At 48.8% G+C, this 26,069-nt stretch overlaps 1 protein-coding gene across 1 annotated transcript; it reads right to left on the bottom strand.

The window, feature by feature from the left end:
• Positions 1–18,723: 18,723 nt before the first annotated feature.
• On the bottom strand, positions 18,724–22,477 carry LOC142523083 (uncharacterized). The gene is made up of 6 exons (XM_075626729.1): positions 21,249–22,477; positions 20,832–21,071; positions 20,389–20,764; positions 19,171–20,277; positions 19,006–19,060; positions 18,724–18,959 (listed from the first exon to the last, which is right to left on the bottom strand). Exons 1-6 carry the CDS (start codon positions 22,475–22,477, stop codon positions 18,724–18,726), a joined length of 3,243 nt encoding a protein of 1,080 aa, XP_075482844.1.
• Positions 22,478–26,069: the final 3,592 nt, after the last annotated feature.

Raw genomic sequence — 26,069 nt, 5'->3', positions numbered from 1 at the left:
TTAGGGTTTAGGGTTTTGGGGTTTAGGGTTTAGGGTTTAGAGTTTTTTTTTAAAATAAAAAACACCGCCGGAAGCGGGGAGGCTAGGCAGACCCCTACCTGTATATATCATAAAGCCAACAATACAAAGATAAAGCCTAAATGGAGAGAGGGACGAGGCCGGGACCTCTCCGACAAAGGCTAACAGTAATCATACCAATAACAAAATACCTAGGGTGGCAGCCAAAGACTAATCCCTAAGTGAAACAAAAAAGAAATTTGGCCAACAAAATACGGCACATAATACATCAAAACAACTATCAACAAATCTAGGCATAAAAGAACAGGCTCAAAAATAGGTGCAAAAGAAAGCCAATGGTTCCCAACTCTGAACCGTCTGTAAGTGTAATGCCACGAAGAGAAGGAAATCATAACCATAAGTCTGCCAATTGTACAAGAACCCATGAACCAGATCCTGTCCGGCTGGAAAGGTATTGAGCAAATGCAGTCAAAACACAAAATGGAGACCGCGATCCAGCCCAAGTCAAAAACCCTAGTGTGAGTAGAACCCTGAAACATCAAGCTGCCAGGAGAGTGCGTCCAGGGGAACAAACACACACCGCAAAAGTATAGATCCTGTAAAACCCGACATGAATGGAGCTCTGGCCAATAAAAGCACTGAGACATGTCATCCAGAGCAACCATAACACTCGGCAAAAGTGCGAAACAAATATGTAGAGCTATGCATGTAAAATCCTGACGAAGACATCCTCCAGGGAATATGAGAGGGCCAAAGAAAAGCACCAAGAGGGTGAGTGCAGGAGCCCACCCAATCCCGAGGAGACCAAGCATGTAGTGTGCGAGTGTCTGAGCCAACTCACACCAGACTGGCAAAAAGGGGAAAAAGAGAAACCCCCTAAGTAACAGTACCTGCAAATAAAAAATATACATATACATATAGAAAGTCAGAAGAAATGGATCCAAGTGAAGGGATGTGCTGCAAACAGCTAAGAACATCTATATCTCAGGTAGGGAAGTCCGGATGTATCCGAACGTGCAAGTATGGAAATGTGACTAGGGAGGGAAGGATCTAACTCTAAGGTAAAGTGCCTAAGGGTATGGGCCCTCGCCGCCAACGCGTCCGCCACCGAATTACCCTCCCGGAATATATGCGAAATATGAACAGACCGCCCTCTCAAAAGGACCAGAATCCTAGATATAATGTGGTCAAGACCCCAGCAACATCGACGGGAACGAATGAGCTGAATAGAAGTCAGAGAATCAAGCTCGATCCAAAGAGGGAAAAAAGAATGATCAGAACAAAGGAGAAGACCCCTCCAAACCGCCCAAAGCTCAGCCCGGAGAGAAGACCCAGCTCCGATGAACTCGCTGAATGAGAGCACAACCCTCCCGTAATCATCCCGAACAACGCCATCAAAAGCGGAGTCCCCAGATATACCACGCGAGCTCCCATCCACATTAAGCTTGAAACACCCGGATGGCGGTCGCAGCCAGCGAACAATCGCCGTCCTATGGAATTTGTGGAGAGCAACCGAAATACCCAGCAATCTCGCCACATGAAACACACCCAGCCAATGTCTGGGCTTGACAGTACGCGCAGAATGGGCAAGACGCAAGTAAGACAAAATCTGATACTTCAGCGTCTCCCCAGAGATACAGGAAGATGACGGTGTTTAGTATCGTTCCGCGCAGTCCAGAGGAACCACAGAACGATGCAGGGGAGAAACTCCCGCACATGGCCCCCCGGGACCAAACCAAATCCCTATTCCACGCACTGAAGAACAAACTGAAATCCATAGTGTCGGGAATACGGACCCGAAAAACTGCGCCAAAGAAACGCCATACGTACCGAGCAACCAGGCTACGAATGAATATGTGTGTGAATGTCTCGTACATATCACAACACTGACATCTCAATGCTAACGCAAAACCCCGACGCTGGAGCACCTCATCTACTGGGAGCCACTGATGCCAAAATCTCCAGAGGAAGAACGACATGGTATGGCCTCAACCAGCTCCCCCAACACGGGCGGAATATATCAGAAGACGGAGCACGCTGACGGATCAGCTCCCAAGCAGATCTCACAGAGAAAGCACCATCAGAGCTATGGATCCAGCGTGCCAGATCAGGTTCTCCCGAAAGAACAGGAATCAAAACAATCTCCTCGGCAACCGAAGGAGCAATAACCGCACAAAGGCGATCAAAATCGCAGGACCCCTCAGACAAAAACTGAAAAACCCAAACACAACGACCCCCGCGGACCACATACCGGGAGGACAAAGGAACGTCCCCGAACCAAGTATCATCCCAAAAGGATACATCTCCGATTCCAACGCGCCAGCAAATACAAGGCTCCGCACGAGGGCGAATCCCGAGGAGACGACGCCAAATGGGGGATATAGAACAATGGGCGGGGACACAGGCAGGAGCATCCAGCCGAAATACTTCCGAAAAAGGAATCTCGCCCAGAGAGAGGAGCCCTGCCGAAATCTGAACCACAATTTTATAGAAAAGCATTCCACGAGATCTTTCAATCTGCGGAAGCCAAGGCCCCCCTCAAGCACGGGGAGACAAGCCCGGGACCACCGGGCCCAATGCCACTTCTTCTCCAAGGGTCTCGATTCCTAGAAGAAGGCATTAAAGGCCAGCTCAAGCTTCTCCATGATAGCCAGAGGTGGCTGAACCACCATAAACAGATAAATCGGCATGGAGAGGAGCACGCTGCGTATCAAGGTCATGCGGCTACCCGGAGAGAGGGTCCGAATCTCCCAACCCTCTAACTTCCTACGAACAGACTGTAGGAGGGGCTTAAAAAGGGAGCAGGTCCAATTACCCCGATAAAGGGGAACTCCGAGGTACTTGAGGGGCAGATGACCCTCGGCGAACCCGGTGATGCGCAAAAGCCGGGAGCGGAGGAGCCCAGAGCACCTCGGAGGCAAAATCAAAGAACTCTTGGCAGCATTCACACGATGCCCCGAACAGTTCTCGTAGTGATGCAGAAAGTCAACAAGGCGCTGCATACCACGAGACCCACCACTGGCAAAAATAATGACATCATCAGCATAAGCCATGTGGGAAATCAAAATATCACAATCAGAATGGTACCTGGGCGCAGGATGCTGCAGGTAGAGGCGGTCAAGGCCACGAGAAAGATTCTCCGCCCCCAAAATGAAGAAAAGGGGAGACAATGGGTCGCCTTGCCGGAGGCCTCTGGTAGAACCAAAATACCCCGAGTGCGAACCATTGATATTCACGGAGAAATGACAATGGGAAATACAGGACGAAACCAAAGCCACCACTCGCTCTGAAAAGCCAAAATGTCTCAAAACGTCAAATAGGAAAGGCCACTGGACCCTATCATAGGCCTTGGCCATATCCAACTTCAAGATGACATTACCACCACGAGTAGGGAGAGTAATGCTGTGAGTGAGCTCCTGGGCAAGGAGAATATTATTAGAGATCATCCGGCCCGTAACAAAACCACTCTGATTCGGAGAAACAAGTCTCTCCACCACATCCCTCAGCCGAGAATACAACAGCTTCGAGATGATCTTGTTCGTGACATTGTACAGACTGATCGGACGGAAGTCCGACCAAGCTTGTGCACCCTCGACTTTGGGAATCAGAGTGATCGTGGTGGCGGTAAAACTCTGAGGCAAAGAAGAACCCTGGAAAAAATCTAGGATAGCACCTAAAACATCCTGATGAACAATCTCCCAGCAATGCTGAAAGAACGCCGAAGAGAAACCATCAGGGCCAGCAACGCTATCAGGGTGAATAGAGAAGACGGTCGCGCGGAACCTCCTCCAAAGAGGGGGTCGCAGCAATACCATCATTCTCCACAGCAGAGATAACCGAGGGAAAACCCGAAAAGAACATAATCACATCTAGCATAGACAAAAGAACAAAATATCTCTGTCGGCAAAAAAGATGCAGAGACTCTAATGTGGAGGAACTGAGCATGATCAAAAACACACTCCGCCCGCATATCAGAGGCAAAAAATACCCAGATATAACCGGAGAGATTAGAGATGACTCCAGAAAACCCCAAATGGCGAGTCATGAATCTCCGATCCAAATCAATCATGGGCTCCAAAACAGCCAAAATGTTAATCTGTTTTTCCTTCACAAAGGCATGAAGCCTCTGCTGGGACTCCGAACTCCGAAGTCCCCGGATATTCCAGATTAAGCAATTCATGGGGAACTGGTGGAAGAAGGATCCGATCGCTTTTTACGCGATTGCCGACCATCATCCTGAGTTCTTTTCCGGGGATTGGACATGTCAGTGTCCAGGATACTACACTCAGACCCACAGCTAAGCCCAGACAGAGAATGTCGATCAAAACCCTGATCAGGGTCATCAGCCGACAGGTGGCTAGGAATCATCTCAAGAATGGGGGATCCCTGTCGAGCAATCAACTCGTCCAGCATAGAGGTGGCATCAGCAGGGGATGCAGGAAAGGATGGGACCAAGTGACTGCTATGATTTTCAAGACAAACCTCAGGGCGGTCAGAAATAGGAGCCTCCTGATGAGAACTCAAACCGACAGAGGGATCAGGAACACCTAATCCTAGCTCCTCAGAGCCTAACTCTGTCTCCTGCAGATGGGAAGGAACTCCAAAAGAGTTCGAATCAAGAGGATCATCCCTCGGGAGAAGGGTCTGTTCCAAATGATCAGCACCAAGTAAATCAGCACCCACATCCTCGGTGAGGTGCCCAGAACCAGAATTATACCAACCAAATCATTAGCGTCAAAACGCTGGGCCTCATCATGCCAGGGGGACAGAACTTCAAAAGCATTAGATGAAACCACTCGCTGCGGGACAACAGTGCCGGGAGGGGTAACTCCAGCAGGAGGGCCCCGACGCACTGGACGCCTCCTCCTCCTCCGTCTAGGACCGAAGCCTATTTCTTGAAGCTGGGGCTGTGGTCCCGTAAGAAAAGCAGGAGTAACACCCTCCTGGGGTGTCTGGACTGTAGGAGCAACTGGTTGCTGAGAATTAGAAGAAGCCTGATTAGGCCTTGCAGGCCTAGGGTTCTTCCCATGAGAATAACACACACTGGTGGCATGTCCCAGCATCTTACAGTCAGCACAATAAGCTGGTATCTTTTCATAAACTACCTCAATCTCCTGTAAGTGATCACCCCAGGACACCCAGATGGACTGTACAAGGGGCTCCAAGACATTGATCTCCACACAAATGCGGGCAAATGCCCCTCGAGTGCCATCTGCTGTGTGATCATCAATCTTAATGGGAGTACCAAACAGCTTTGCAAGGGCGCAAAGGCTTTTCTTGTCATATAGATGGAGTGGTAACTCCGGAAGTCTTATCCAAACCGGGGCAAGGGGAGACTTTGCTTGGAAATTGAACTCCGGGGTCCACTTGGAGATTCTGATACCGAGAGGACCGATAGACAAACTGCCCTGGTCCAGAGACGGGCATAGTCCTCCTCACATGAGAGGACAATCACAATAAATCCCCGTGGCAAAAATTTCAAGCTATACGATCGCCCAAAACCGAAATTGGCAAAAGCCGTAGAAATAGCATGATTGGGCACAATGGATCGGTTCCCAGAAATTTTACCGATCAGAGAAAACTTGAATGGAATAGATAAGGAGGAAATGATCTCCTCAGAGAAACGAATGCCCGGCTTAGGGACGGTGCGAGCATTTCATCCATTGACCCCAGAACATCCTCGAAATTGTTCTTGGCCGTCCGAGAGGACGACGGGGCCAAAACATCACGAAAAGACAAAGGAGGTTTAACAGATGCAGTAGGACCAGAAAAACCCGAAGAAATACCTGGAATAGCAGAGTTGACTTTTCGAGATTGCGGGTTTGACTGAGAAGTGTTGACCGTTGACTTGCATGTTGACTTTTCAATCGAAGTACCAAAGTGGAACGGCGCCGGCGAGATGAGCACAGAACCGGGACCAGTCGGAGCAGAACCGAGCAGCGGCAGGGCAAAATCGGAGGAAATAGATGCCGGAAATTGAGTTGAAATTGAAATTTGGGGGTTTTTGATTTCCGGCGAATTTCCAGCAATTGGTTGAACCAAAGGATTACCCATGACTTGAGGATTACACTGCTCAAAGGAATTGGATTTTGGATCAACCACGCCGGAGTAATTGGCCTTGGAAGATTTCGCAGCGGGCGAACAGTGACTCGCAACCGTAGATCTAAAATTGCCGTCGCCTGAGAACGCCTGTTGCAACTTGAGGCGAAATGATCATCTGGGAAGGAGGATTCCAAATCGGGTCTTCGCATGAACAAAGATGGCCGGAGACGGCCGGAATCAAAGAAAAACCAGTCGACTGGTTTGTGAACAGGAACGGCGAAGCTTCAAGGGCCGAATGCGGCTGATCGGGGAAGACTAACGGTCGCGCAGTGGTTGTATTGGAAAGAGCACTGAAAGACGATTCAGATGGTGTACAGCCGGCGCCGGGAAAAGTAGTGTACACCGGCGACGAAGTGGTGGACGAAAATGGCAGATTTTCGATCGGCGAAATAGACAGGCAAACAGACTCCGATGGGGCTGAAACTTGGACAGGGTGATCGGCAAGGGGAGTCGGTTCTGATGGTGTAGCTGGCTGGCCGGGATCCGGCGGCGGCGGCATGGCGGCAGGTGGGGCGTGAATAGTGACTTTTAAGGAATTTTTTGGGAATTTTTTTTTAGAGAAAATTTTTTGGGGGCGAATGGTTTTTGGTTTTGTTCAGGGTTCAGGGTTTAGGGTTTTTTTCTTATACCGAAAAACTCCGTCGGAAAACGGGGGGGTTAGGCAGACCCCTACCTGTATATATCCACAAAATAAAACAGTACAGAAATAAAATCCTAAATGAAGAGGAGGGGGACTAGACCAATACCTCTCCAAAAAGGCGACTAAGCAAAATACAAACAATAAAACCCAAGGTAGCAAATACATCAGCAAAAGCTAAACCTAGGAAAAACGCATAACAAGCTATATAAGCTGTAAATCATGAAATGAATGGAGCTCGTGGCCAGAGAAACCATAAAGAGAGATCATCCAGAGCTACCAAAACACTCATCAAGAGAACATAAACGGAAAAATACAGCGGACAAGGAGAAGCCTCCAGAAAGCGCCCGCCAGAAAATAGGAGTGATGCAGAGAAAAACACCAACGGAGAAGGAGCTGGAGACCTCCCATATCCGAAGAAACAAAGCATGGAGAGTGCAAGTGTCAGAACCCACTCACACCCAACATGCATAACTGATCCATCTCACCAGCCGAAGTGACTCACGCTGGACTGGTAATGTAGAACCTCTAAGATACCCAGGAGATGATATAATGATCATCTGGAGCAAGTAGTCAGCGCCTAAAGTAAGAAAGTCGATAATAACCTCAAGCCCAAGAAGGGACTCACCAGGTGGGCCAAGAAGAAAGCGCCCCAAGCCCCGGAGAAAAGGCGGGAGTCCAAGCCCATCCAAAGAAACAACACACCTGAAAAATACCTGGACACACGAAAAACAAACACAAAACAAAAACGAAACACACCCAGAAAAGCAATAACTCAACACACACGAACGCTCACGCACACAAACACACACACACACTCACCAACTCACACACTTTTTTTTTTCCTTTTTTTTTTCTCGATTTTTTTTTCAATTTTTTTTTTTCAAAAATTCCCGATACAAAGGCTGGTAACATCTGGCTCTGAGGTAAGGGAGCCCAGAGAGATCAGATCGGGCACAAGAGGAAACAGGGGTGGAGAGGTTGGGTCCAAGAGCTAGAGAATACCGTCTATGCGTATAAGCCTCCAGTGCCAACGCATCCGCCACCGAGTCCCTCTCACGGAAGATATGGGAAATATGAACATGTCGCCCCCTCAAAAGACAAACAATCCTGGTAACAATGTGTTCCACCGGCCAACTACACCTCCCAGATCTGAGAGTCTGAATAGAAATCTGGGAATCGGTCTCAATCCAAAGAGGAAAAAGGCTGAAATAAGTACAGATAAGGAGACCCCTCCACACGGCCCACAGCTCGGCTCTGACATTGGTCCCGACACCAATGAACTCACTGAAAGAGAGGATGATCCTGCCTGACGAGTCTCGAGCAAAAGAGCCACGAGAAGCATTAGCAGTGTAGTCGTCCATTTTCACCTGTTTACCCACAAGTTTAGCCAAAGCAAAAAGAATGCGTTTGTCAAACAAGTGCAGGGGTAAACCTGGAAAACGAATCCAAACTGGAGCAATGGGGGATTCCTCTTGTAACTGAAATTCAGGGGTCCACTTAGAGAATCTGATCCCCAGTGGTCCCACCATCATGGTCCCTCGCGTCACAAAACGTGCATAGTCCTCTTCACAGGAGAGGGAAATAACAAGAAAACCCCGGGGCAATAATTTTAAATCAAAGGAACGCACTAGTCCCAATTTACCAAAAGCCGCAGAAATCATAGAATTAGGAACTAGTGACCGGTTGCCTGAAATTTTTCCAACCAAAGCATATTTGAAGGGCTCAGACAATGAAGAAATGACCTCAACCGGGAATCTGATACCCGGCTTGCCATCCATCAAAGACGGTGCGGGCATCTCTTCCATCGAATTGAGTACATCATCGAAGCTTTTCTTCATCGTACGAGGGGACGGTGGTGATAAAACATCACGAAATGACACAGGAAAAGAAGCAACAGTATTCGTACCTGAACTGGCCGCAGGAACAGGAGAGTTGACTGCAGAGTTGACTCCATTGATTTGACTGAGTGACTCGCCCGAGTTGACTGGCAAGTTAACTGCCGGAGTACCACCGTGAACCGGCGACGCAGCGGAGAACTTGAAACCGGTGTCCATTCCAGCAGAACCGGGCGGGGGAGGGGAGAAATCGGGAAGAACAGTCACCGGAAAAGGTGATGAAATCGGAATTTGGGCATTTCCGATTGCCAAGATATTTCCAGAAATTGAAGGGATGGAAATGTTGCCCATGACATGGGGAGTAAACGCCATGGAAGAATTAAAGAAAGGAGGAGCGACGCCGGAGGAATTGAGCAAAGAAGCCGTCGCAGTCGGTGAACAGTGACTGAAAATCGTAGATCTAAAATTGCCGTCGCATGCGAACGGCGTTGGGGCTGATACCAGAGGCGAAATGATCGTCTGGGAGAGGGGATTCAAGATCGGGGTTCCATTTGCAAAGAGGTTACCTGAGGTGGCCGGAATCTGAAGAAAACCAGATGGTGGCCCGATGAACAGTGCAGGCGAGGAAGAAAAGGCAGATTGCGGCGGCTGTTGTACAAGAACCGATCGCGCATGGGTACCATTGGAAATATGATGAAAATCTGAGTGAGGTGAAGTACAGTCGGTGCCGGGAGGTGCAGCGTTCGCCGGAGACAAAGAAGAAACAAAAAACGGCGTATTTTCGATCGGAAAATAGAAGGAGTTGTCGGAGTCCGATCGGTCTGAAATTTGAGTATGGTTATCGGCGAGGGAAGGCGGTTCTAATGGTGGTGGTGGCCGGCCGAGATCCGGCGGCGGAGGCATGGCGGCGATTTGGGCGTGAATAGTGACTGATTTAGTGTTTTTTTATCACCTTTTACTGTGTGTTTTTTCAGAGAAAATTTTTTGGGGGCGAATGGGTTTAGGGTTTCGGTTTAGGGTTTAGGGTTTTTGGGGTTTAGGGTTTTTTTTTTTTTATAAAACACTGCCTGATTGGCGGGGGGTTTGGCAGACCCCTACCTGTAAATAACTGAAACAAAAAGTTGTCATTCTTACAAAGAAAAGAACACCTAAGTGAGAAGGGGGACTAGACCAAGACCTCCTCAAAAGGCTAAGCGCATAAGTAAACAGTAATACGCAAGTCAAAAAACAGATAATATAAGGGTCACTCCAGTGAAAGCAGAATGACCGCCTAAAACCGTGATGAAATATATAGCAAATGACGCAAGGGAGGTGTATGTTCCCGCCAGGACTCCCGGGCAAGTGGAAAGCTACAGTGGCAAACCAATGCGCTGCAAGCAAGCATCTAGATCTCCAGCATCCATGGGTCCAAAAGAGTGACCCACCTAAACCCCGTAAAGATGGCAAAGGGCGTCTGGTCCCGCCCTGGAGGCAAAGCTATCCTCAACGAGTGCGTCAGGCGTCTGAGACCCGCCAAAAGTAGACGCACAAAAACAAGCAGCAAGAGAAGGCATGAGGCGGCTGATCCGCCCAAAGACTAAGGAGCAACTATAAACCGAGAGATAAACACACACAAAAACTCACGGACCCACGCACGCACACACACTGACGCACGCACACGAGAACCTACGCACACAAGGGCTCACTCACGCACGCACGCACGCACGCACACATGGATGTACGCACACGAACACCTACGCAAACAAGAGCCCACACACGCACGCTCAGTGACCAAACACACACCCAAACGCACGCACGCACACAAACGTGCGCTCATACCCATACTAACGCGCACACACAGACGCACGCACGCGAAAGTGACCACACACGCACCCCCGGACGAAAACAAAGGTAACTAAAGATCAAAGAAAAAAAATCAAAATTTTTTTTTGGCCGTTTTTTTTTTAAGAGAGCCTGGAACGCAAGTACGGCAGCCCAGAGTGGTCTGAGCGAGCAAGAATCGAAATATGTCTGTGGAGAGCCGGCCCTAGCGTGAAAGTGTACCGCCAAAAAGTGTGGGCCTCAGTCGCTAAAGCACCCGCCACTGAGTTACCCTCCCGATAAATATGAGAAATATGAACAGCACGCCCCCGCATAAGACAGCGAATCCTAGAGACAATAATATCAAGAGCCCACTGACATCTATGAGAACGGAGGATCTGGATGGAAATCTGTGAATCAGTCTCAATACAAAGGGGAAAAAGGATAAGGTCAGAACAATGAAGGAGTCCTCTCCAAACAGCCCACAGCTCCGCCCTGATGTTGGTCCCGACTCCAATGAACTCGCTGAACGAAAAAAAAACTTGCCCTGAAGCATCACGAGCAACCCCTCCAACAGTAGACTCCTCGTGGTTACCTCTTGAACTACCGTCTATGTTGAGCTTGAAGACCCCAGGAGGAGGTCTGAGCCACCTAACAATGGTCATCTTCAACATGCGCCAAAGATTGACCGAGATACCTATCTGTCTCGCCACCTGAAGAGAGCCCAGCCAGTGCTTGGGCTTAACAATGGAGGCCGCGTGGGCAAGACGAAGATAGGATAAAACCTGATGCTTGACCGTCTCCCCGGAGATGGGTAAGCGACGGTGCTTCACATCGTTACGAGCTGTCCAGAGGAACCAAATGACGATGAAGGGCAGGAATTCCTTCACGTGGCCCCCCGGAGTCCAGTCGAGAGTCCTCTTCCAAGAGCAGAGGAACATATTGAGATCCCAAGTCGAGGGGATTTGAAAGCGGAAAACGGCACCGAAAAAATGCCAAACATGACGGGCAACGGGGCTGTCAAGGAAGATGTGCGTGAATGTCTCCGACAAATCAGTACAGTGACACTTGGAAGCAAGAGCCACACCGCGCCGCTGAAGGACCTCATCGATCGATAGCCACCGATGCCAGAGTCTCCAGAAGAAGAAGGACATGGTGGGTCTCATCTACCTTCCCCAGCAGGGGATAAAGATATCAGACGGAGGGACACGTTGACGAACCAGCTCCCAGGCTGATTTCATCGAGAAAACCCCGTCCGAGCTGTGAATCCAACAGGCAGAATCAGGCTCACCCACAAGAATGGGGACCAAAGTGATGCCTCCGCAACAGAGGGGGCAAAAACAGAGCAAAGATGATCATAGTCCCAGGCCCCCTCTACTAAGAAACCAGAGACGCGGGCCTCACGGTTCCCTCTAACCTCCCTCTGATCGGACAGAGGGGTATCACGAGTCCAGATATCATCCCAGAATGAGATGTTTCCGTGACAAATTCTCCATCGAATGCCAGGCTCAGCGCGGGGCCGAATCTGTAAGAGGCGCCGCCATGAAGGGGAGATGATTCCACGACAAGGGACACGGGCTGGGTGCAGAGTCTTGCAGTACTTCTGCAGCAGGAACTTCGCCCAGAGGGAAGATCCCTGTCTGAATCTGTACCACAACTTAATAGAGAAGCTGTGCACAAGGTCTTTCAACCTGCGGAAGCCCAGACCTCCCTCTAAGGGCGGGAGGCACGCACGGGACCACTGGGCCCAGTGCCATTTCTTCTCCTGCGGGCGAGAGCCCCACAGGAAGCCATTGAATATCAGCTCAATCCTCTCCATAATAGCCAAAGGTGATTGGACCACCTGAAACAGATAAATCGGGATCGAGAGGAGGACGCTTCTGAGAAGAGTCATGCGACTCCCTGGCAAAAGTGTACGAGTCTCCCATCCCTCGAGTTTTTTTCAGATCTGAAGTAGGAAGGGCTCGAAAAGCACGCATTTTCTGTGCCCCTGGAATAACGGCGCGCCTAGGTACTTCATAGGGAGGTGCCCCTCAGCAGACCCGGTGATGCGCAGGATGCGGGAGCGGAGGCGCTCCGGGCATCTCGGGGGCAGAATGACGGCACTCTTAACCACATTGACTAGCTGGCCAGAGCAATTCTCGAAGTGCCACAAGAAGTCTTTAATGCGCTTCATCCCGCGAGTTCCACCATTAGCAAAAATGATGACATCGTCAGCATATGCGAGGTGGGATATCATGATGTCACATCCGGATCGGAAGCGGAGCTCAGGGTGCTGAGAAAACAGGCGGTTCAGACCTCGCGAGAGATATTCGGCCCCAAGAACAAAGAGGAGAGGGGACAGGGGGTCGCCCTGGCGAAGCCCCTGGGTCGAGCTAAAGAAACCATCCTCCAAGGTGGGGATGGCGACCAGGCTGTTGTTCTCAGCTTGCGAATCGATCGACAGGAAGTCAGAGAAATCTAGGCGGTCCAGCACAAAGGGGTCCCCTGTGAGGAGATTTTCAAAGAAAGCAGCCCCAGATCGTTGGATAAGCTCTGGAGACGTGAGACAAGTCCCGTTGTCCCAGATCCTGAAGATTTTGTTGGCCACGTGCTTTTTCTTAACCATATTGTGGAAGAGCTTAGTGTTCCTCTTCCCATCTTCCAGCCAATTGCACGCGGCTTTTTGCTTCCAAAAATTGGCCTCCATAGCCGTGATATTAGCCAAATCCGCGTTACACTTGGATAGGCTTTGCCAAGAGAGCTCACTGGGGTCATTCTCGCAGGCCGCCTCTGCGAGTCGCACCAACTTCTCCGCCTCATTGATTTTGTCAAAGATGTTGCCAATGACATCTCGATTCCACCATTTCAGGTGGTTTTTAAGTCTTTTAAGCTTGGCAAAGAGGCGGTGCATACCAGTCAGGCGGCATGGCAAGTGCCAATTAAGCCTGACGGTTTGGAGAAAGCCATGGTGGCGAATCCACATGCTTTGGAACCTAAAAGAGCTAGGTCCACGAGCGAAAATCGGAGCAGAGGCCAGGAGAGGACAGTGATCAGAGACTGTGCGAGGGAGGTGTTGGACTCGAATGGAATTGAAGTGATCTCCCCAGTCTACTGATACGAAGATTCTGTCCAGTCTTTTCCAAATGGTTTTATTGGTCCAAGTGAACGAGGACCCTTCAAACCCGGCATCGACTAGACCAGACTGGAGGATGAAGTCGTTGAATTCCTCCATAGGGAGAGATCGGCCTCCAGAGGTGCCGAGGCACTCGGAAGTTTCCCTCACAACATTGAAATCGCCACCCACAAGCCAGGGGCCACTGGCGAGCTTAACCTGGATGAGAGAATCCCAAAGGTGACGACGCTCTATGTGGTTGCACTTGGCATAGACAAAGGAGTAAAAGACATCTGCCGGGAAAAAGGCAGCGGAGACGCGGAGGTGGAGGAACTAATCGTGATCGAGCAGACGCTCAATCTTAACGTCCTCCGACGAGAAGACCCAGATCTTATTGTTCGAATTGGAAATGACCTGATGAAACCCTAACTGCGAGGTCATGAATCGATGATCCAAGACAGTCATGGGTTCGAAGATGGCCAAGAGGTTGACACGGTGGCGATCCACTAAGGTGTGGAGCCTCTGGAGGGAGTTGGTGTTCCCAAGGCCCCTGATATTCCAAAGTAGGCAATTCATGAGGGACGGGCGACAGGCGACTGTGTCCGCCGCCTAGACCTCTTTGGTTGGAGATCGACCGAAGAGGTTAGGCGTTTCAGAGCCTGGTTGGACATATCTGTGTCCTGAATATCATGACCAGTATCACGCCCATTACATGATTCAGGTCCACGGCGGGGAACGCAGCTCTCTAGGCCAGAGAGATCAGGAATGACAACATGGATGTCTGAGTGAAGGGGGTCTTGATGCGAGACAAGGTCCTCAAGAAGCTGGGAGGAGATTTCTGGGGGGGAGTTAGGATTGAAGGGACTCCAGCCAGGGATAAAGAAACAGAAGGGATAGAGCTGACACTGTGATTTTCGAGACACTGTTGAACGGGGTCTGGGTGAGTAGGAGATAAGGCCTCCTCACAATCTTCGAAATGGTGAACTTCCTCCTCTTCCATTTGCACATCCCAAGAGTGGGAAATGGGCGCGACAATCGAGGGAGTGATAGTCTGAACAGTGGGGGAAATCTTAGAGGGGGTGGGCTTTCTATTCGAGGGGCTTCCCAAAGGTGGGACTAGATGAGGGTCGGTTTTGGGAGTATCAGAGCTATCCGGGCGGTTGCTGGTCTCAGCCTCTTCATGCAGATTATGGAGGCATTCAAAGGCATTCGCAGTGCGAGGGTCTTTGGTCTGAGGGGGTCTAGAGCATTGCGCAGGGCGTCTACGTCTGCGCTTAGGGCCAGAAGCATGAGGATGAGGTCGGGCCTGGGCAGGCGGGATGGTGGGGTCTAACGGAGGGGTCTTGACATTTGAGGGGTCGACCGGCTGAACAGGTGGATTGATTTTGGCCTAAGGGCGAGTGGGTTGGGGGTTTTTACCATGAGAGTAGCACACACTAGTAGAGTGTCCCAACATCTTACAGTCAGTACAGTATGCTGGGATTTTTTCGTATATGACATCGATTTCTTGGGTGTGATCACCCCAACCCACCCAGATTTGCTTTACTTGTGGTACGAGAACATTGATCTCCACACAGACCCGGGCGAAGGCGCCCCGGGTCATATTAGCTGTATGATCGTCCATTTTGATCGGATTCCCCACAAGTTTGGCCAAAGCGAAGAGGCTGGCTTTATCAAAAAGATGGAGGGGGAGTTCAGGAAATCGGATCCAGACAGGAGCTAAGGGGGATTCGGCTTGAAATTTAAACTCAGGCCTCCACTTGGAGAAACGAATACCAAGTGGGCCCACGAACATATTACCACGGGTCCAGATACGAGCAAAATCATCTTCACAAGAGAGCTTAATGACGAGAAAACCACGAGGCAAAAATTTAAGGTCAAAAGAACGCGAGAGTCCCAATTTGGAAAAAGCAGCAGCAATATCGACATTACGGACCAGAGTCCTATTACCCGAAATTTTTCCAACAAGAGCAAATTTAAAGGAGGCTGCAAGTGAAGAGATTACCTCTTCCTGGAATCGAATACCCGGCTTCCCTTCGAGGAATAAAGCTTCTGGTATACCTGTCGTCGAGCTCCGCACATCATCAAAGCTTTTTTTAGAAGTCCGAGGAGACAGAGGCGCCAGAACGTCACGGAACGAGACGCGGTGGGCTGTTGGAGTAGATGTTGGTCCAACCGGCCGAGTTGACTCACCTGACTCGGCCGAGTTGACTCGGCGACTGCAGGTCGGAGTAGCACCGAAGGTGAAGAGAAATCTGAGTATGTTGTTCGCCATGGGGTGGCCAATCAACGGAACTGGTGAACCGGTGGTGAACCGCCGGCGGCAGCGACGGTGGCTTGGAGGACATATTGGAAAAAAGTAGGGGATATTTAGAGCTTTTTGGCACAGAGAGCATTTTTTTTTTGTTAAGGGGTTTAGGGTTTAGGGTTTTTTTTTCTCCGAAAAACACCGCCGGAAGGCGAGGGGTTTGGCGGACCCCTACCTGTATATATCCACAAAAAAATAAACAGTAACAGAATAAAGAAAACCTAAAAGAGAAGGGGAATAAGACAAAACCTCCCCAAAAAGGCTAAAGCAGTAGAAACATAAATACAAAGAAACCTAGGGAAGGAAATACAAAAGTAAAACGAACCCTAGAAGGCTATCAGATAAGCGACAACAACTAATCAAATACGAGTAGCTCTATGAACCACATGCTGAGGAAGACAAAATGATAACGGCGAGATGATCGCAGAATCCATGCAAAAGCTCTCATCCCGGAGCTATCATCGTGGAGAGTCCAATCTGTCAATATAAATATAATCTGGTAGCTGGCAACTGTACCAAACCCACTAGTCAAAAGAAAGTATGGCCAGGAAGTCACTATACAATGGCGATCACAGAGCAAAATATAGATCGCAATCCCGCCAGAACAAAAGATATCCAGCATCTGAATCAAAAGAGCAGAGAGCTCGATCCCATGAAGTAGGAGTCTGACGAACATGGCATAAAAAGCAGAGGATCCTTTAGAAAGCACCCCATGAATTCAACATGACATCCAGCAAACACCTCTACAATAACTGATACGGCGGCCAAGGAGAACCAGCAGTAAACGCCCGCCAGGGACCATGAATGTGCTGAAGGAAAGCACCAACAGAAATAGTGCAGAAACCCACTCGGAACAAACAAGAATAAACACATCATGTGCAAGTGTCTGGGCCCACTAAGAGGATCTGTTTCTGAGGTATGGAAGCCCAGAACGATCAGATTTAGCAAGGATGGAGATGTCTGGAGGTAGGGAAGGACCTAACTCTAAGGTATACTGCCTAAAAGTATGGGCCCTCGCCGCCAAGGCATCCGCCACTGAATTCCTTTCCCGGTAAATATGCGATAAATGAACAGATCGCCCCCCTCATCAACAAAAGAATCCGTGTAACAAAATGTTCAAGATCCTAGCAGCACCGACGAGAACGAAGTAAAAGAATGGAAATCCAAGAGTCAGTCTCAATCCAAAGAGGGAAGAGATGAAGATCAGAAGAAATGAGAAGACCCCTCCAAATAGCCCATAATTCTGCCCGGACATTGGTCCCAACTCCAATGAACTCGCTGAAAGAAACCACCACATGCCCAGAGGAGTCACGAACAACACCACCAACATTAGAGGCCCCAGGACTACCTCTCGAACTCCCATCTACATTCAATTTAAAACACCCGAACGGCGGCCGCAACCTACGAACAATCGTCAGTTTACGAACCCTACGCAACTGAACAAAAATCCCCATAGCCCTCGCAGCCTGCAAAACACCCCGCCAGTGCATGGGCTTAACAGTAGACGCAGCGTGAGCGAGGCGCAAATAAGACAAAATCTGAGACTTAACAGTCTCCGCTGAAATGTGCAAATGACGGTGTTTCGCATCGTTACGAGCCGTCCAGAGAAACCATAAAACAATGAAAGACAAAAACTCCTTCACGTGGCCCCTAGGAGTCCACCCCGGATGCCTCTTCCAAGCACTGAGGAAGAGTCTGAAATCACTGGTAAGGGGAATACGGACATGAAAAACAACCCCAGAGTAATGCCATACAGACCTGGAAAGAGGGCTATCAATGAAAATGTGCGTGAATGTCTCAAGCATCTCACAACACTGACATTTAGACGCCAGTTCGAAACCACGACGCTGGAGAACATCGTCAACTGGAAGCCATTGATGTCAAAACCTCCAGAGGAAGAATGACATAGTAGGCCTCAGCCAACTGCCCCAGCAAGGAGTGAAGATATCAGAAACTTGGTCTCTCAAGCGGACAAGCTCCCATGCGGATTTCAGTGAAAAAACATCGTCAGAACTATGCACCCAAATAGCCGAATCGTGCTCCCCCGATGCAATAGGGATCAGAGTAATAGTCTCAGCAACAGAGGGTGGGACAACTGAGCAGGCGAGGTCAAAATCCCAAGCCCCATCTGAAAGAAAGTGAGAAACACGGACACCCCGATCCCCCCTAACCAGTACCTGACTAGACAAGGGAACATCCCCACACCAGATGTCATCCCAAAAATTAACATCTCCTATCCCAATTCTCCATCGAATGCAAGATTCAGCACGAGCCCTAATCTTAAGCAAACGACGCCAAGTGGGAGAAATGAACCCAGCAGATGAAACATAAGCTGGATGCACCAACTGGCAGTATTTTCTCGTCATGAATTTGGCCCATAGGGATGAACCTTGACGAAAACGAAACCATAATTTAATGGAGAAGCTTTCCACAATATCTTTGAGCCCGCGAAATCCAAGACCCCCTTCAGAGACAGGAAGACATGCACGAGACCACCTCGCCCAATGCCATTTCTTATCCAAGGATCTGGATCCCCACAGGAAACCATTGAAAACATTCTCAAGCCTCTCCATAACTGCCAGAGGTGGCTGGACTACCTGGAACATGTAAATGAGAACCGAAAGGAGGACACTCCTAAGGAGGGTCATACGGCTCCCCGGGGAAAGAGTCTTAAGCTCCCAACCCTCCAACTTCTTCCTCACCATCTGCACAAGGGGATCAAAAAGAGAGCAAACTCTATTCCCACGAAACAAAGGAACTCCGAGGTATTTGATAGGAAGACAACCCTCCCCAAACCCAGTGATACAAAGGAGACGGGAACGAGTACGACCAGAACACCTCGGAGGCAAAATAATGACGCTCTTAACTGCATTCACCAACTGCCCTGAGCAGTTTTCATAGTGATGCAAAAAATCAATGAGACTATTCATCTCACGAGTCCACCATTGGCAAAAATAATGATATCATCAGCATAGGCCAGGTGGGAAAGAAGGAGATCACAACCAGATCGGTACCTAATCGCAGGATACTGACGATAAAGACGATCAAGACCACACGAAAGGTACTCAGCCCCCAAAATGAAAAGAAGAGGGGACAAAGGATCGCCCTGCCGGAGACCCCTAGTGGATCCAAAGAATCCAGTGAGGGAACCATTGATATTAACTGAAAATTGGCAATGAGAAATGCAGGCAGATATCATTGACACTACCTGCTCTGAAAAGCCATAATGCCTCAAAACATCCAACAGAAAAGACCATTGGACCCTATCATAGGCTTTAGCCATATCCAATTTCAAAATAACATTGCCACCACGGGTGGGGAGAGAAAGACTATGAGTGAGCTCTTGAGCAAGGAGGATATTTTCCGAAATCACCCGCCCTGGAACAAAGCCACTCTGATTCCACGAAACAAGACTCTCCGCCACCTCCTTCAGCCGAGAATATAAAAGTTTGGAAATTATCTTATTAGTCACATTACACAAGCTGATAGGACGAAAGTCGGACCAAGCCTGAGCACCCATAACTTTGGGAATCAATGTGATCGTGGTGGCAGTAAATCCCTGTGGCATGGGACTGCCCCGAAAGAAATCCAGGACCGCATCCAAAACATCCTGATGGACAATCTCGCAGCAATGCTGAAAGAAGACCGAAGAGAAACCATCAGGCCCCACCACACTATCACGATGTATGGAGAAAACAGTCGCCCACACCTCCTCCAAAGAAGAAGGGGCAGCAATATTGGCGTTCTCCAAATCCGAGATCACCAAGGGGAAATCAGAAAAATCTGGGCAAGAAAGCACAAAAGGATCCCCAGTAAGCAGGTTTTGAAAAAAGGCGGCCCCAGACTGCTGAATAAGCTCAGGGGAAGTAAGGCAAGAACCATTATCCCAAATACGGAAGATTTTATTAGCCACCTTTTTTTTCTTGACCATATTGTGGAAGAGTTTGGTGTTCCTCTCACCATCTTCTAACCACCTACAAGCGGCTTTTTGCCGCCAAAAATCCGCCTCCATGGCGGTAACCCGAGCAAGATCCGCATTGCAATTGGACAAACTAGTCCAATGCAAATCCGAAGGATCGGCCTCGCAAATTGCCTCAGCAATCCGGACAGCCTTCTCCGCCTCAGCAAGTTTGGCAAAAAGATCACCAAACACACTCTTATTCCACCACTTCAGATGGCTCTTGAGGCGCTTCAATTTCACAAAAAGACGGTGCATGCCGTTCAAATGACACGGCAAATACCAATTAAGCCTCACCGTCTGCAAAAAACCATGGTGCCTGAGCCACATGCTCTGAAAGCGAAAAAAACTCGGCCCACTAGCAAAGACCGGGACTGACACAAAAAGAGGACAATGGTCAGAGACCGTACGAATGAGGTGCTCCACACGAATAGAATGAAAATGGTCACCCCAATCAACAGACACAAAAACCCGATCAAGACGCTTCCAAATGGTCTTGTTCGTCCACGTGAACGAAGACCCCTCAAAACCAGCATCCACTAACCCAGAATCCAAAATAAAGTGATTAAATTCTTCCATGGGAAGCAACCGCCCACCAGTAGAACCCAAACACTCCGAAGAATTTCTAACTACATTAAAGTCGCTACCAACAAGCCAAGGACCCTGATCAGGCTTAACCTGAAGCAAAGAAGTCCAAAGCTGTCTGCGCTCAATGTAGTCACACTTAGCATAAACAAAGGAACAAAAGACAGTGGTCGGCAAAAAAGTAGCAGAAACCCGGAAGTGAAGGAATTGAGTGTGATCAAGGAGACACTCAACCATCACATCCTCAGCAAAGAAAACCCAGATATGACCCGAGGAGTTCGATATAACTCGAGAAAAACCAAAACGACGAGTCATAAAATGAACATCCAGATCAATCATGGGTTCCAAAATAGCCAAGATCGTGACTCTCTTTTCTTTAACATGGGCATGTAGCCTTGGTTGAGACTCCGAGCTCCGGAGCCCCCTGACATTCCATATGAGAAAATTCATGGAGAATGGGCACCAGAACCGCCCTGTCGCTTTTACGCGACCTATGAAATGCATTCTCCTTCCTTTTCTTAATATCCCCCATATCAGCATCCAGAATACGACTTTCAGACCTACAGCCATCACCCGACTCAGAATGCCGATCGAATTCCTGATCAGTATCTCCAGCAGATTCCAGCCGGAAGACCAACTCACTGACAGAAGGACCCTGCCTAGCAACCAATTCCTCTACCGCAGAGGAAGCATCATCAGGAGACAAAGGAACAGAGGGGATGGAATGACTACTGTGATTCAAAGTGCAAGGCCCAAAGAACCAAACACAGGCAACTCACAAGTAGATGGGACCCTAATACCATCCACACAATCATCCAACTGTAACCCTCCATCAATAACCTCATCACTGAGGATCACAACCTCAACAAGAACAGACTCCAATTGATCCTTTCCAGAAGACCCAACACCGCTCCTCCAGATTACCACATGGAGGATCCGTATCAACACAATCTAATCCAACAGAATCAGGCTCCGCATCCTGCCCATGCGAGAGCACCTCAAAAGGATTCAATTCAAGAGGATTCTTTCTTGGAAGAACCTGCCGAACTGGCCTCTTTCTCCCTCTACGCCTGGGACCCGTGCCAGTTTTCTGAAGCTGAGGCTGGGTCCCCAAATTAAAACCAGGACCAACACCCCCTGGTAGGGCAGGCTCTGTAGAAGTGGGAGACTGACCAGGAGCACGGTCAGCAGGCTTAGGACGAACGGGTTTTGGGTTTTTTCCATGGGAATAACAAACACTGGTTGAATTACCCAGCATTTTGCAATCCGTGCAGTATCCGGGGATGCACTCGTAAATGACTTCAATTTCTTGAGCATGATCACCCCAACCCACCCAAACTTCTTTGACTAGCGGTTCCGGCACATTAATTTCAACACAGACTCGAGCAAAAGCACCCCGAGTAGAATCTGCAGTATGATCATCCATTTTCACCGGTTTCCCCACAATTTTAGCCAAAGCAAAGAGACTTTGCTTAGAAAAAAAATGAAGGGGAAGACCCGGGAAACGGATCCAAACAGGTGCAATGGGTGACTCCTCCTGAAGATTAAACTCTGGCATCCACTTAGAGAAGCGGATCGACAGAGGTCCCACCTGCATAATTCCCTTAGTCCAAAATGACGCATAGTCTTCTTCACAAGCTAGTGTGAGAACAAGAAAACCCCTAGGCATGAACTTCAAGTCAAAAGATCTAACTAGTCCCAATTTAGCAAAAGCCGCAGAAATACCAGAATTTGGAACTAGAGATCGATTACCTGAAATTTTTCCAACCAGAGCAAATTTGAAAGGTTCTGCCAGGGAAGAAATTACCTTTTCCGGGAATAGGATACCCGGTTTTCCATTCCGAAGAGTTGGCACAGGCATGTCATTCATTGAATTGTGCAACTCATCAAAGCTTTTTTTGGCCGTCCGAGGGGACGGTGGAGTCAGGATATCACGAAATGACACAGTAAGCGGAATAGGAACACGCGTACCTAATCTGACCGTTTCAGCACAAGGGTTGACTGTCGAGTCAACTCGTTCCACTCGGCGGTTTGACTCGACCGAGTTGACTCGTGAGTCACCAGCCGGAGCACCACCATGGATCGGCGACGGTGAGGGAAGTCCAGAACCGGGACCAATTTGATCAGACTCGGGCATTGGAGGGTCCTATTTAACCAGAGAAGTTGAAGAAATTCGATTTTGCCCTAGAAATTGGGGGTTTCCGACCGGTGGCCGGAAACCAGAAATTGACGGAGGCAAAACTCTACCCATGACTTGACGACCAACATGTGAAGAGGAATTGAAGAAATACGCTGGGACGGAACCGGAAATTGGCAGAGAAGATGACGGAAAAGTGTCGTCCGGTACTGGATTCTTAGATCTAAAATTGCCGTCGACGGTGAACGGCGTTGGGCATGAAACCGGTACGATTGGGATAGTCTGAGAGTGGGTATCATAGATCAGGGTTTGGATTGAAACGAGGTTGCACGAATCCACCGGAATCGAAGGCATCAACTCCGGTGATTTTGTGAACAGGACAGGTGGTACTTTGCTCGTCGAATGCGGCTGAGATACGGTGTTAAAGAGTGTGGGACTTGTACCAATCGAAGCGTCTGCCTGAGGCGAGTCGAGTGATGGCGGTCCGGCGCCGGGAGGAGCAGAAAACGGCGCCGGCGAAGATGTGGACGGAAATGGCTGATTTTCGAACTGAAAAATGGATGGGTTGCCGGACTCCGATGAAGGTGATTTTTGAGTATGATGATCTCCATGAGGAGGCGGTTCCGGTGGTAGGTGTCAGCGGTAAGGATCCGGCGGCGATGACATGGCAGCGATGGCACGTGAATAGTGGAAAAATTTGGGTTTTTTTATTTTGGGTTTAGGGTTTAGTATTTTTTTTTCTGGAAAACACCACCGGAAGCGGGGGGGTTAGGCGGAACCCTACCTGTATATATCCACAAAAAAATAAACAGTAACGGAATAAAGAAAACTTAAAAGAGGAGGGGAATAAGACCAAACCTCCCCAAAAAGGCTAAAGCAGTAGAAACATAAATACAAAGCAAACTAGGGAAGGAAATACAAAAGCAAAACGAACCCTAGAAAGCTACCTGATAAGCGACAACAACTAATCAAATACGAGTAGCTCTATGAACCACATGCTGAGGAAGACAAAATGATAACGGCGAGATGATCGCAGAGTCCATGCAAAAGCTCTTATCCCGGAGCTATCATCGTGGAGAGTCCAATCTGTCAATATAAATATAATCTGGTAGCTGGCAACTGTACCAAACCCACTAGTCAAAAGAAAGTCTGGCCAGGAAGTCACTATACAATGGCGATCACAGAGCAAAATATAGATCGCAATCCCGCCAGAACAAAAGATATCCAGCATCTGAATCAAAAGAGCAGAGAGCTCGATCCCATGAAGTAGGAGTCTGACGAACATGGCATAAAAAGCAGAGGATCCTTTAGAAAGCACCCCAAGAATCCACCATGACATCCAGCAAAAACCTCTACAATAACTGATACGGCGGCCAAGGAGAACCAGCAGTAAACGCCCGCCAGGGACCATGAATGTGCCAAAGGAAAGCACCAACAGAAATAGTGCAGAAACCAACTCGGAACAAACAAAAATAAACACATCATGTGCAAGTGTCTGGGCCCACTTGCACAGACCATATGAAAGTGAAAATAACCTCCAAGTACACTAACATGCAATAAATATATATATATATAAATAGATATAGAGCCAGAGATCATAAAGAAAGAGATCCAAAAAAGAAGAAGGGGCTGCAAATGGCTAAGAGGATCTGTTTCTGAGGTATGGAAGCCCAGAACGATCAGATCTAGCAAGGATGGAGATGTCTGAAGGTAGGGAAGGACCTAACTCTAAGGTATACTGCCTAAAAGTATGGGCCCTCGCCGCCAAGGCATCCGCCACTGAATTTCCTTCCCGGTAAATATGCGATAAATGAACAGATCGCCCCCTCATCAACAAAAGAATCCGTGTAACAAATTGTTCAAGATCCCAGCAGCACCGACGAGAACGAAGTAAAAGAATGGAAATCCAAGAGTCAGTCTCAATCCAAAGAGGGAAGAGATGAAGATCAGAAGAAATGAGAAGACCCCTCCAAATAGCCCATAATTATGCCCAGACATTGGTCCCAACTCCAATGAACTCGCTGAAAGAAACCACCACATGCCCAGAGGAGTCACGAACAACACCACCAACAGTAGAGGCCCCAGGACTACCTCTCGAACTCCCATCTATATTCAATTTAAAACACTCGAACGGCGGTCGCAACCAACGAACAATCGTCAGTTTACGAACCCTATGCAACTGAACAAAAATCCCCATAGCCCTCGCAGCCTGCAAAACACCCCGCCAGTGCATGGGCTTAACAGTAGACGCAGCGTGAGCGAGGCGCAAATAAGACAAAATCTGAGACTTAACAGTCTCTGCTGAAATGTGCAAATGACGGTGTTTCGCATCGTTACGAGCCGTCCAGAGAAACCATAAAACAATGAAAGGCAAAAACTCCTTCACGTGGCCCCTAGGAGTCCACCCCGGATGCCTCTTCCAAGAACTGAGGAAGAGTCTGAAATCACTGGTAAGGCGAATACGAACATGAAAAACTACCCCAAAGTAATGCCATACAGACCTGGCAAAAGGGCTATCAATGAAAATGTGCGTGAATGTCTCAGGCATCTCACAACACTGACATTTAGACGCCAGTTCGAATCCACGACGCTGGAGTACATCGTCATTTGGAAGCCATTGATGTCAAAACCTCCTGAGGAAGAATGACATAGTAGGCCTAAGCCAACTGCCCCAGCAAGGAGTGAAGATATCAGAAACTTGGTCTCTCAAGCGGACAAGCTCCCATGCGGATTTCAGCGAAAAAACACCGTCAGAACTATGAACCCAAATAGCAGAATCGTGCTCCCCCGATGCAATAGGGATCAAAGTAATAGTCTCAGCAACAGAGGGTGGGACAACAGAGCAGAGGAGGTCAAAAACCCAAGCCCCATCTGAAGGAAAGTGAGAAACACGGACACCCCGATCCCCCCTAACCAGTACCTGACTAGACAAGGGAACATCCCCACACCAGATGTCATCCCAAAAATTAACATCTCCCGTCCCAATTCTCCATCGAATGCCAGATTCAGCACGAGCCCTAATCTTAAGCAAACGACGCCAAGTGGGAGAAATGAACCCAGCAGATGAAACATAAGCTGGATGCACCAACTGGCAGTATTTTCTCATCATGAATTTGGCCCATAGGGATGAACCTTGACGAAAACGAAACCATAATTTAATGGAGAAGCTTTCCACAATATCTTTGAGCCCGCGAAATCCAAGACCCCCTTCAGAGACAGGAAGACATGCACGAGACCACCTCGCCCAATTCCATTTCTTATCCAAGGATCTGGATCCCCACAGGAAACCATTGAAAACATTCTCAAACCTCTCCATAACTTCCAGAGGTGGCTGGACTACCTGGAACATGTAAATGAGAACCGAAAGGAGGACACTCCTAAGGAGGGTCATACGGCTCCCCGGGGAAAGAGTCTTAAGCTCCCAACCCTCCAACTTCTTCCTCACCATCTGCCCATGGGGATCAAAAAGAGAGCAAACTCTATTCCCACGAAACAAAGGAACTCCGAGGTATTTGATAGGAAGACAACCCTCCCCAAACCCAGTGATACGAAGGAGACGGGAACGAGTACGACCAGAACACCTCGGAGGCAA

This window comes from Primulina tabacum, chromosome 13 (genome assembly GCF_025594145.1).
Source record: "Primulina tabacum isolate GXHZ01 chromosome 13, ASM2559414v2, whole genome shotgun sequence".
Taxonomy (NCBI): domain Eukaryota; kingdom Viridiplantae; phylum Streptophyta; class Magnoliopsida; order Lamiales; family Gesneriaceae; genus Primulina; species Primulina tabacum.
The sequence above is the reverse complement of the archived record's forward strand: the minus strand, read 5'-3'. Positions and strand labels throughout refer to the sequence as shown.